Source organism: Argiope bruennichi, chromosome 6 (genome assembly GCF_947563725.1).
Source record: "Argiope bruennichi chromosome 6, qqArgBrue1.1, whole genome shotgun sequence".
Classification (NCBI taxonomy): Eukaryota; Metazoa; Arthropoda; class Arachnida; order Araneae; family Araneidae; genus Argiope; species Argiope bruennichi.
In genome coordinates this window covers 99,995,392-100,008,211 of record NC_079156.1, presented here as the reverse complement: position 1 = coordinate 100,008,211, position 12,820 = coordinate 99,995,392, and the positions used below count along the sequence as shown (strand labels likewise).

Below are 12,820 nucleotides of genomic sequence, written 5' to 3'. Positions count from 1 at the left end.
CCACATGAAAAGAAGCAAGTGTAGCTTGTTTGGCAGAATTTATAAAACCACTACTACTTAGTACATCCAAACGCTGTCTTTTTAAATTGGCTTCTTTTCTTTCGAAAAAAGTACGATCTTTTCCCTCAAAGGAAAAAATTTTATGTTTTGCATCAAAATGTCTTTTAAGTTTGTTCGGTTTCATCGATTCATTACTTAATATTTCACTGCACAACACGCATTGCGGCTTGTTCACTCCTCGATCATAAATGCAAGTAAAACCTAATTCTAAAAATGCTTCCTTGTATTCACGTTTTGCCATTATTAGGGTGATTACAATTTTTTTACAATTAATTACAATTCTTTACAATTACAATTTAGAAACGAGTTTTTGACAGAGAGCTTGCTGAGTCTGCCCGCACGCAAAGCAATGGCGTGCGTATTACCAACACCTCCTATACTCTGTTTCACCCCAACTTGGCAGTATTGTAAAAGGCAGAAAATGTGACGCTCCGGGCTGGGAAAGAGTTCCCCATCCATTTTGACTTTAAAACAACCAAAATGCGCTGAAATTTATCAAATTATATCATAAATTACTGATATCGTTCTTTTTTATCAGCATGTATTTAAAATTATTCTCAAGTTAGGAGTGCTTACCTACAGTGTAGGATATAACGACAAAGGCTGTTATCCTCAAGGAATAATTAAATTTCATGGAGAAGATGGCGAATAAACAGAATACACAGTGTCCAGAGGTATAGCTGTGCACCCTTGCCTTCTGGGAATTATAATTCAAGATGCCTGGCCCTCCAGGTTGGGGGTTTGGCGTGGGGCTACATATATATATATAGTAGTAAAAAAAGCCATATAATATTAATATGTCAACCGGATGTATTAAAATTTTAAAAGTATTAAAATATGACATAAAATTAGACCAACCAATTAAAATGTTGCAACAGTTTTAAAAGATAATACTTATAATGTGTATACTTATAATGTGTTAGATAATGCGTATTTTTTTTTTTTTTGAGAATATTAAAAGTTTTGCTCTCATTTAACATACTAAAAAAATGAAAATGTCTGAAGAAAGCAACTTAATTTTAAAACTGGTAACAGCACAAGACAGATAGATGTGATTAAAAAGTGAAATGACAATATGTTTCGATGTTATGGTGGAAAAAAGTCAAAGTTTTCTTAAAGTGTATAGAAATTTTTAATATAGCAATTGATCCCCCTAAGGGCTTTGGAACTTCGGTGGCGTAGAAAGAGAGGTGGGGGTGGGGGACGGGTAAAAAGTGGTTCTGATGCAATGAATGTTGGTCTTGGGAGGGCGCAAAGATAACAAATATTTAGTGTTCTCACATGAGAAAATAGCTACTGTTATTTTTTGCTAAAATTCTTAAAAATAATCCAAATAATTTAAATTTTTTGAAAATTATTCCAAACATTCTATTTATTTGCAAATTTAGTTTGTTCAAGTAAAAATTCACAGATAAAAACATAAAGAATTTTACCCATTTTACAATCGCCAAGAAATTTCTTAAGCAATTCATGAAGCTTTTTTTATAAGTAAACTAAATAAGAAAGCAAATGCATGAATCCTTATTCCATTTAAGAAGGTAAATTGGGTGCAGTCTGTCTTGATGCTGCATGGTAAATGTTATCTTTGAGTGACAGATGGCATAGGGACCTGGTATTACCTGACTAATTTTGATTTTTTTAAAAATTACATTTTATTGCTTTAAAACGACCCGAGAGAAACCGCATTGTAAAAATCAGATTCTCGACTCCTCAATAAATAAATAAATAAAAATAATAATCCACTGAATTTAAAAAGTAGAGGAAAAAAATGCAGTCTGAGGACCACTCAGATCTGTGATCTAGTGGTCCTCACATATTAGGATTTAATGATAAGGATTTTCTAAGAATTGATTGTAGTTCAGAAGATATTATTTGCTGGTTATATCGCTATAGAAAAGTTCGTAAAGACATGACTCAAACTATAATGTTTTATCATAGACATTTTTTATCGCACAGAATGACCACAAACATATTCGATAGATTTTCCCTGTTTCAGATCGGAAACTTATTATGTAGATAAAAGAATTACAAAAGAGCATCTGTTGCATCATTAATTTTCTATTGAATCTATAAGTCAGCAAATATGATCAAGGAGAGCCTTTTTAGTTACATTAACGTCCCGTTTTTAAAGCAACACTAGGGATATTTTGGGACGGATCTCGTAATTTTGAACCGTGTTCAGATGACGAAAATGATACTGAGCTGGCACCTCCTCCTTAAACTTTCACACCATACCAGGTGGAGGAGGGATCAAAAGGAAGGAGGAATAAAAAAAATTACGGACAATTCTTATCCTTGCTATGCTACTTAAAGATATGCTTTTCAAATTTGTAAACTGTAGCTATCTGTGCGGTTTGTCTTTCTGACTTTTTTTTTTATTGCATGAGAAGAGAAAAAAACGTTTTATTTTGAGGTTTCGACATCTAAAACTTAAAGCAATTTTTGTAATTGTCTGTCTGTATAGCTGTGAGCGAATAATTCAGAAAGACATTAGGTCCAGTCAGTAATTTCTCAGTTGTTTGTATAAGTATACCTTTACCTCATCTTTTCTTAGCCATTATCTTAAAATTAGTAGTGGTAAGTGCATAAGAAAAAAAAAAAAGAAAAAGAAAAAGGAACAAGGCTTTTCGTTCTCGTTCTTTACATTTCTAACTTCATTATCCTTAAACTTATTGTGGCCAACACATTTGCGAAGTGAGTGTATAGCAATGCTTGTTTAAAAACAAATGTCAGAATAGTTTTATCTTGGATTATTTCTATGTGAAATGATTATGGAGGTATCGTCATTATAACTGAGAATCAGACGCCAGAAAGGGAACCAGATGAGAAAGTATATAAAAAGTATAAATTTAGGTTGTATAAATGGCAACACAATATTGTTTCGTCTGCCAAATAGTTTTGTTTACTTTTTAAAACAGAACTTGGCACGTTAGACATTCGTGTGATAACTTTTACGAATAAATTATGATAAATATTTTAATTTTCTACTTAATATAAATCTGTGATATTGATTATTAAAAGACGGTAAGTATTTTCTCGTGTCATCTTCATAAGAGCATTTTCTTTTAATTTCAAAAACTGAGATGCCGGTTTCCGTATTCGGAGATCAAATACATAAAATGAAGTCCCAATACTCATTATTTCTTCCAAATTTAGATGGATATTGGAGTATTTGAAATTCCAAAAGATTTGGAAGTCTTGCCTTTGGGAGAAAATGGAGAAATGGAAGTGCTGCCGGTTTCGGGGAAAAACCGATTGAATACTTCGGTAAATAATTTCTAAAATAAAACGTGAACTTGAAAATGAAAAGAACGGAAAGATATATAAATAAGTAGTGAATACGTTATTAATTTCCTAGTATATTGAAGAAGTTTTCATACTTCAATATTTTATTTATAGTTAGCAGTTTCATTTATTAAACAATTCATGCATTGATTTTAATATTACAAATATTAATGTTATTTTATTTTGTATTTCCAAGTAATCTAAGTTAGTTAGTAACTTTAAAAACTCGTGTAATTTTTTTCTTCCAATATAACTATTTTTAACTATTTATTTAAGTACTGATTCCATGGGCAACATGTCACATTTTGCACTTGATATGCTTAAAATCTCATTTTTAAACTGCTTGCTAATTTATTCTTCTAATTAATTTATGACCAATTCTAATTTATGACCCAAGAATTTCAAGTCTTGGGTCATATCTGATCATTCTGTCATATCTGAACATTCACTCACATGTATGGATTAAATTCTATAAATTTTATATAATATTTTTCTGAAAAATATTATCATTCAACAGTGGGAAAGAAATATAGACTTTTAGTTGTCTTTCATATGTCATTGTCCATAAAAATTTAACAATGTGTCAATGGAAGCTCATTGACATATTGTTGGCTAGTTAAAAATTCTTTGGCATTGAATACCTTTTGAATGTATGTATAACTTATTAATAGTTGGAATAATCAAATTGTATTTAATGTAATTTTTATAAATTGAATTCTAATTAGTGTTTAAAGGTGTAAATGGGAGATTGATTCATATACTCCAGAATTTTTCTGAAAATTTATTTTTTTATTAAAATGTTAATACTGTTCCAGAGATTATTTTAAAAACTGCTTTGTTTAAATTAAAAAAAAAAAAAAATGATTTTTTTTTTTTGGTTTGCAAGATTTGAATGTTGTATGTAAATCATAAACAATATTTGATATTTTTGTATATGTTATTTGAGTATTTTTACATATTTAATGAATTTCAGATATGATTCAACCCTATAATTAAAAATTTTTCACTTATATATGTATATAAATGACATTAATTCTTAATATAAATTTTTAGTTTTCTTCTGTGGTTTAAGAACTTTATATATTGTATTTTGAATATATCCAATACCAAAGGTATTTTTGTATCAATATAATCTAATAAAATTTTCAAATATATTTTTTAGAATATGTTTGTGCCAAAAATTTATTTTATTTCATAATATTTTTTTTAGAAATTGCCATGTGGGCTTCCACCAATTCTTCCTGATACCAATACTATGCTGAATTCATTTTTAGAAAATCCTGAAAAATTGCCTATTTTTCATTTGGATGCTGTGCAAAGTTAAGTTAAAGGTTTTTCCATTGTTAAAAATGCTTAATTTAAAAAATGAGATGAAATCCTTATTTAAAACTACTTGGTAGTTTTCTTTTAAAATGCAAACAATTCTTAAATTTATAATATTATATTTTTTAAAATTATAGATTGGTTCCTATTAAGCCAAATGTTTCCTCTCTTTACTCTATAAATTTATGTCCTCTTCAAACAACTTTGAATGTAAGAAGGGACATGATGACTGGAAAGCTGTTAGGTTTCACTGAGGTATGTTTTATATATATATTTAAAGCAGATTTTATCTAATGAATTCTATCATTATTAAAGATGTTTCAAACATTTTATTTTCTGCATATTTTATGTATATTTAAAACAGATTTTATCTAATGATTTCTATCATTATTAAAGATGTTTCAAACATTTTATTTTCAGCAGACTTTAATGCATTTGCTAAATTATTCATTAACTGAGATTATTATTTCATTTTACACATATATTTCATCATATAGGGTATCTACTCTAATCTTAGTTTAATAATTAATTTCTGAACTGCCAGTGTATGCTTATATTTCTAATTGGTTTCAGTGACATATGGTTTTATTCTAAATAATTTAAAGAATTATAATTAATGTTATTTGAGTCCTTTTTTTAAAAACAATTATTATATCTTAATTTTTATGATATCTCCTAGTCCTATTAATCATAGTTTTTAAAACCATTCTTGATACAATATCATTTTAAACAAAAATGATAAACTATTCTCAGACCAAAATTGACCAAATTATTAAGTTTCAAATTTCATTATTTTAGAACGCTTCTTGATATTACCATTCATTGATTGGCAGATCTATTTTTAAGTGACCATTGAAACAGTCTAAAATTACATGATTAGAGTGGATACTTAGGGTTATTCTCTAATCAATAAACAATATTATTTGTTTATGATATATGATTTTTTGGGCTGAGTTATGACCAAAAAATATTGTTCATGGAAGTTTTTTAAAAATTTTAAATTTTTTTAAATCTAAAAATCGAATCTATTAAGTTTAAATTGAAGATATTAGAGGATAATTGAATTTTCCATTGAAAAGGAATTCTATTAAAGTTTGTTGATTGTCCATAAAGCAGATATTACATAAATATTTGTTCTTACGTAAATAATTACTGATTCATTGACCTTTGCCTTATTATTGGTCCAAACACATAACCCAATTCTTCAATGCAAAAAAAAAAAAAATTATTGAAAGTGCCATTGTTTCAGACCTGAAAATGTAAATTGTCCTGCCCTTCCATTTCATTTTTTGAATATTTTATTCAGAAGATATTTTTTTATAATGTGATCTGGTCTTTATTTTTAAATAATTATAAAGTTTATGTAATATTTATATATACATTTTATATATTTGTTTGAAATAAAAATTGATCTTCCATTATGAATTATTGTACAATTTAAACAAATTTCATGTAAATACTTAAAATGTATTTACCACATCATTATGTGCAAACTGTTCTAAACTATTAATAACAGACACCTGACAGTGCTGATAGAAAATGAAACTCATTATTTCTAATTATAAAGTATTTCTTTAGATATTATTAAATCTTAATTCTTTCATAATTAATCAGAATTATGAATGAATTCTTAATTAATTTATAATTAATCATTATCTTATAATACTGTTGATTTTGTAGGATTTTATAAACTAAAAAACAAAACAAAACATAGTAACATATTGTTACTTACTTATTTATTTTTCATTTAACAGAACTGTAATTTTCCTTTTTTTAAAATTAGCACTTAACACTTTTACACTTAATTCATCATTTTGGTCCTTCTTTCTTTTATTTATAATTTTTTTTATATCATTTAACAACAATCTTGGGTCTGGGCTCCTTTAAGACTATAGGAGGCATGGTCTTCAAAGAGTAACAGATCGTAATTTGATTCTGCTGTTCTATAGTTGTGGCACTCATTAATAAATATTTATAATTAAAGATATAATCCTTTATAATAATTTTTTAGGAAGTAAAAGACATCTTTGAGGGAACCCACAACACATCAACATCATTATCCAGAGCTCCTGGTCCTCCTGATGCAGGAGTGAGAGGTAGCACAAGTAGTTTTCCATTTTGGCCTGGTGGAATGGACGAACCTTGGGCTGACTTATTGAAAAAAGAGAGTTTGGATGCTTCACTTTTTGAAGAAGGTGAATTATGGCATAATTATTCCAAACGATTTAATGTCTCTTACTTGCTTTTCATATCTTTTAGTACTTTATTTAATATTTATGTCAATCTTTAAATTTTACCTTTTTTTTTTTATTCCTGCTAAATATTGAAAACCAAAGTATTCTGTGTTAAAATGTTTTTTAAAGTCATTAGAAATTTTTGATATGTTATAATTTATGATTTTATTGATTTCAGATAATTTAATCTCTATTGCTCAGATTCAACTATGTATATTGATTGTCACAAATTTAAAACTTATTATAGCATTTTGATTTCTATTTATAAATATATTAGCTTAAATTTCTTGATATAAGTTGCAAAGACAAACATCCAATAAGTCTTTCTTCTTTCTCACTTAATTTATAAACATTCTATAAATTTGACTTATTTCCTATTTAAATTTTTCTCATTTATCTTCTAAATATTCTGTAATTCTGATTTATTTCATATTTAAATTTATGTTTTGGGGTATTAAATTATTAACTGATAGGGGAAAAAAGAGATTCTGAAGCTTTAAATTTTTTTTACTGCTAAGTATTATTAAATTTTTCATTTTTCATTTGCTGATCAAAAAGAACCATTGGTAATAATAATAATAATAATAATTTTTAAGGTTTTGTCCTCCTATTATATTTATTTTATAAATAAAATAGGATTTGTTTATTTATTAATCTTACCATAACTGCTAGTTTTCTTTAAAATGTAAAATGCAAATTCAAACAAATTTCTGAGTCACCCTATAGTGTCAAGTTTTTTTTCCCTTATGAAACTTATTATGCCAACTATTGTTTCTGAATATTCTTACTTTTTATTATCAATAACACCCATTAGGGACACATCTAAAAAAAAAAAAAAAATTCTAAAAATAATATAAGTGAAATAATTTTCTATTCTTTTCTAAATAATAATAATTTTATCTGTTCATATTGATATTGGAATATTGGATGTCAGTATCTTTTTCCATTCTGAGAAAATATTAATTCTTTTATAATTTTTTTAAACATTTATGTTAACTTTTTGGGGGGTTTTAATTGGTATATTGATCTTTTTTAAAAGTCAATATTCTATCAACAGATCTTCTTGACACTCCTCCTGGATTCAAATGTGGAATGAAATTTGAAAGGAAAGCCCAGGATCAAGTTGATTACATTCATACTCAGCCTCAAAAAATTAACCTCACAGAATTATTGGCCATGGATGATGATCTTGATTTGGAAGATTTGACTGAGCCTGAAGATAAAAAAGAAGTGGATCTCGAACAGGTATATGAAATTTTAACAAAAGAGCATTTTTTTAAGAATTAGTCTAATATTAAAATGTAATACTGTTATGTTGTTCTTAATATTTTAAGAATTATATTGATTTTAGAGTTTATGATAATTCAGTTTCAGTGTACTGAATGCTGAGTAATGAATTGTGAATATTTTATCTTTTTCTCAAAAATTGGCATTATTTTAAAATTTAATTTTTGAAATAAATTCTATGAAACATATTTTTCTAATCTAAAATTATATACTTATAAATTTAAATTTGTTACAAAGATAAATTTTTTAATCTTTATTTTTCTTTCTTATAGACCCAACTCAAACAACCAGATAAATCATCTGATGCTGAAGATGCCTTTTTGAAATTGGTAAGTTTGTAATTAAGTTTCTATCATGGTTAGTATTTTTATAGAATATATAAAAGTATTTTTTTTTTGTTTTGTCTAATAAAATTATTTTCTTAAAAAATTTCCATTTTTTAATAACATTTTTATATCTACATAGCTATATAATTGCATATATATATAAGAAAATTAGACTTTTGTAAAAAAATTTTTTATTACTGATTATAAAAAAAAGCATAGAGATTTACAGTAATTTTAGTATATATGTATATTGTGTGGTTTGTATGTTTACTATATAATTGTGTTCAGCCTTCTTAAAAAAAAGCTCGCAGTCACTGATGATCCAAAATTAATTTATTGTAATCTTAATGGATAGGATAGATTACAGTCAAAATTAATCTTTGTTTCATTAAATAATGAAAGTGGAAATTACCCTTGAAATAATATTTAAAATTGTTCTGGGCCATGACCATTATAGAAGTTCAGTGCACATGATCACTGTGAAGGTTAAAAACAGAACGAGATTGTTACAAAAACATGACTAGTTTTATGCATTCAAAACAGGAATTTCTTTAAAAAGAGTTGACTGGATATTTCATTAAAGTTTGCAATATTTATAGGATTTTGAGATCAATTTCGGGCAGTTTTAAATTACAGTAATAGTTTTTTTAGAGGCATGGGAAAGAACAGGAGCTTGCATTTCTTTAAAGTTAATGTAAAAGTATTTTAGTTTTGAATTTAAGTTGCAAGAAAAAGAATTATTTTTAAAAACAAGGAAACAGTATATTATATCCATAAACTAATTGTACTGCTATCTTTATCAATAAAATATTTTTAATTAAAAATTTTAGAAACTCATTTATTGTCTAAGCTTATCTAAATATGCTGAATTTGAATGTGATTTAATTATTAACTATTGTTGTGAAATATATACAGCTAATTATTTAAAAAAGTTTTTCCACAATCTCTAAAATTTTAGATGGAACTCAACAAAATACGAAATCAATAATATTTTCTGAATAAAAAGATACTTGATAACTTCTTTAACGATTTCCAAGTTTAAAGGTTTAATTTTACTAAAAGTGTAAAACAAAAATTTAATTTTATATTAAAATTATGATAGATTAAAAAAAAAAAAAACTAGGCTTCTTAACTTTTATTTAAGTATTTTTATAGAAATCCATAATTTTCAATTTTTTTTCTTTTGTTACTGTTTTTATGTATCTGTAAATATCTTAAAAACTGATTTTAAATTTTTAAATTAATATGAATAAAAATACCAATTACTGTTATTTTTTAAATTTCTAAATGTTGAAATGCTAACATGATTGATGAAACTAAGTTATTTCTATTAAATTAATGTTTCTTCACGTTTGCAAACATAATCATATCAGTTTTGTTATTCTTTTATTAAAGTATATATGTTCCTTTATAATTTACATTGTAAAAAAATTGTTTAAATAATAAGTCCATTTTTCTTTTTTTTATTACTATTATCTATTTTTAAATAATTAAATTTTTTGACAAACTAATCATTTTTATGTATAAATGTTATTGGTTGACAGTAAAAAGATCATAATTGATTTAATTTATGCAATACTAAATGATTTTAAATAATTTCAGACATCATTACCAGTGTTGAATATCAGTGAAACTGAGAAAAAGAAGCCTGTTACGAACTACGAATGGGCGGTTATTGATGATATAAGTCGATCAGTTGAAGATTTTAATGAAAAAGTTGCTGAAATGGCCATGACTGTATGCATTTCTTTGCATTATTCTCTTCCTTTTTTTAAAGAGAGTGCTGAATATTCTCTTATAGTTTTTTTAAATATAGATGATTTTTACTTTTTTATACCAATTATAGTTTTTGTTTGAAATTGCCTTATTCTATAACTTTATTTAAATTATTTATTGGAGCTGTGTGTTGCTTTTATGTTTGTGATTACAAAATCTTGGTAAATTATACTATTTAATAACAGATATTATATTCAGTATATTACAAGGGGAAACTACAATTGCAACTTCATTAAGCTAAGTATTAACTAATTAGCTTAATCATTAATCTAATCATTAGTTGACTGGTTTCATTGGCTAATGCATAATATGTGTTGTTCACATTGTCTTGTTTTGACATTTGTGTTTATTCATCTCCTCCTTTAGGGATGCCATTGTTCTCTTGGCATATGATTGCATTTTAGATATTTTGCGGATTAATTCAGTGAAAATGAAAATTAAAAAAAAATATTGTAATTTCATTAAAAATAATCTTTTAAGATATTTGCAGCTACTGTATGACTTATTTATTATTAGTATTATTATATTTTAAATTAATTCTATTGAACTTCTGTAAAAAAAGGCTTAAGTTAAAAAAAACCCATGAAATTGTTTAATTATTTAAAATTCCTTCAATAAATATGAATTTTCCCTTATTTTGTATAAATTCTCTTAAATAATATCTTAAGTTTAAACATATCTTTAAAATTGATTTAATTTGTTATTTTTCTTCTAAAATTAATATGCAACACAAAGTAATATGAAAGTTGTATTATTTTGTTTATGATTAAAATTTAAATTTCTTGTCATATGGCGAAAATTATATTTCTAAATTTTCATGTTTTTAAATGTCGTTTTTTGTGTTCACACTTTTTTTGTATTTTCAAGAAAAAGCTGTGATGGGGGATTAATAATGGATCCGTACATATACACAATAATAATTTCTATACATTGTGATACTTATATTTTGTCAAAGATAGCAACATTTTTAATTATCTTTGCTGTTGCAGTATGATTTTACACTTGATCCTTTTCAACAAAAAGCTGTTCTGCATTTGGAAAAGAAAGAAAGTGTATTTGTTGCAGCCCATACTTCTGCAGGTAAAACAGTAGTTGCTGAATATGCGATTGCCTTAGCAAGAAAACATGTTGCCAGGTGAGAATACAAAGTTTATTCTATTGTCCTGAAATACTGACATTTGATGCATTACTAATAAATCATTTCTGTAGTTTGTAATATTATAATTGAATTTATTTTTAGTAAATTACAAAAAAAAAAAGAATGATTTATTTAAAAATGTGTTGATTATTTCTCATTTTTATTAAAAAAATCAAATTTTAACTTTGAGCAAAAAATTCTTATATTTTTTTGTAAATGTTAGGTTTTGAATAAAATAAATTTATATTTGGTGTTAATATTAATAAATTTATTGTATGGTTTAATGATAAATTAAATATTAAACTACTTATAATATTCGCTGTGTGATTTTTTTATTAAATATAAATGGATCTTTAATTGATACTTATGTATTAACCACATACCAGAAACTGACCATCTAAATAATTAACAGATATACCAGGTTAATTTATTGATTATGTTCTTCAATGAAAGTTGATCTTTTTCAGTTCATTATTAATCATCGATTTGGTTAATTTCTATCCATTTGGTCTAATAACTTTTGGTTATATTTAAATCTTACCATTGGCATATAGTTTAGCCAAAAGTTTGTTAATGCCATATCATTAATATATAAGTACTGTTTAATCAATCTTTTAAAACTGCAGATAAATCTTTTAAAAACATTTCCAGTTTAGAGTCATATGTTATTTATTGTGACTTTTTTCTGAAAACATGTATATTGTTCTTTCAGAGTAATATATACATCTCCAATAAAAGCTCTTTCCAATCAGAAGTATAGAGATTTTAAAGAAAAGTTTGAAGATGTTGGGTTGATAACTGGGGATGTGCAGATAAATCCTGCTGCTTTTTGTCTGATTATGACTACAGAAATTTTGAGGTAATACAGAATTATTTTAAATTTACTTCATTTTATTATTGTATATGGATATGAGTTTTTGTTATAATGCTAATGATAAATAATGTTAAAAGTTTAGTTTAAAAAAATAAAATTCATAATTCAGGCCCTGATAATTTAAAAAACAGAAATAATTTAAATTAATGCAATGATTTAATACAGTGCTCAAAGGTTAAAATAATATATAACTAATTGACTTATTGGGTCGCCAAATCCTTGTTGTCTTTTCTTTCCATATTTTGAATCATTTGGCATAAGTCTAGCAACCATAAGGATTTCATTTTTTCCTGCTATTTGTTGTAATGACAGTAGAAATTTTTCCGTATCATTTTTATTGCCGTGATCAAAGTGTCATTTTCATTGTTTTAATGTCTATGCATCTGACCAAGAAGGAAAGAAAGAAAAAAAAAAAAAAAAGCACCCCATAATGCTCTGTTTTTTTTTCCTTAGATCTTTTATGGTAAAAATTACTTTTTAACAACCTTATACTCAGAATTCAATTATTTGAAAATCT

General features: G+C 25.7%; 2 protein-coding genes across 2 annotated transcripts in view; one reads left to right on the top strand and one right to left on the bottom strand.

Annotated features, from left to right (window-relative positions):
- LOC129972873 (nuclear transcription factor Y subunit beta-like) overlaps nucleotides 1-12,820 on the bottom strand; it is a 149,180-nt gene that overhangs the window by 34,577 nt on the left and 101,783 nt on the right. The gene's annotated exons all lie outside the window — the stretch shown is intronic.
- Nucleotides 2,956-12,820, top strand: part of LOC129972872 (SKI2 subunit of superkiller complex protein-like) — a 33,032-nt gene continuing 23,167 nt past the window's right edge. The window contains exons 1-10 of the mRNA XM_056087172.1: nucleotides 2,956-3,084; nucleotides 3,217-3,327; nucleotides 4,556-4,665; nucleotides 4,806-4,923; nucleotides 6,680-6,863; nucleotides 7,960-8,147; nucleotides 8,462-8,518; nucleotides 10,118-10,252; nucleotides 11,281-11,426; nucleotides 12,142-12,288. Of these exons, the coding sequence (XP_055943147.1) occupies nucleotides 3,217-3,327; nucleotides 4,556-4,665; nucleotides 4,806-4,923; nucleotides 6,680-6,863; nucleotides 7,960-8,147; nucleotides 8,462-8,518; nucleotides 10,118-10,252; nucleotides 11,281-11,426; nucleotides 12,142-12,288 (1,196 nt within the window). The 5' untranslated portion in view covers nucleotides 2,956-3,084. The remainder of the gene's footprint in view (nucleotides 3,085-3,216; nucleotides 3,328-4,555; nucleotides 4,666-4,805; nucleotides 4,924-6,679; nucleotides 6,864-7,959; nucleotides 8,148-8,461; nucleotides 8,519-10,117; nucleotides 10,253-11,280; nucleotides 11,427-12,141; nucleotides 12,289-12,820) is intronic.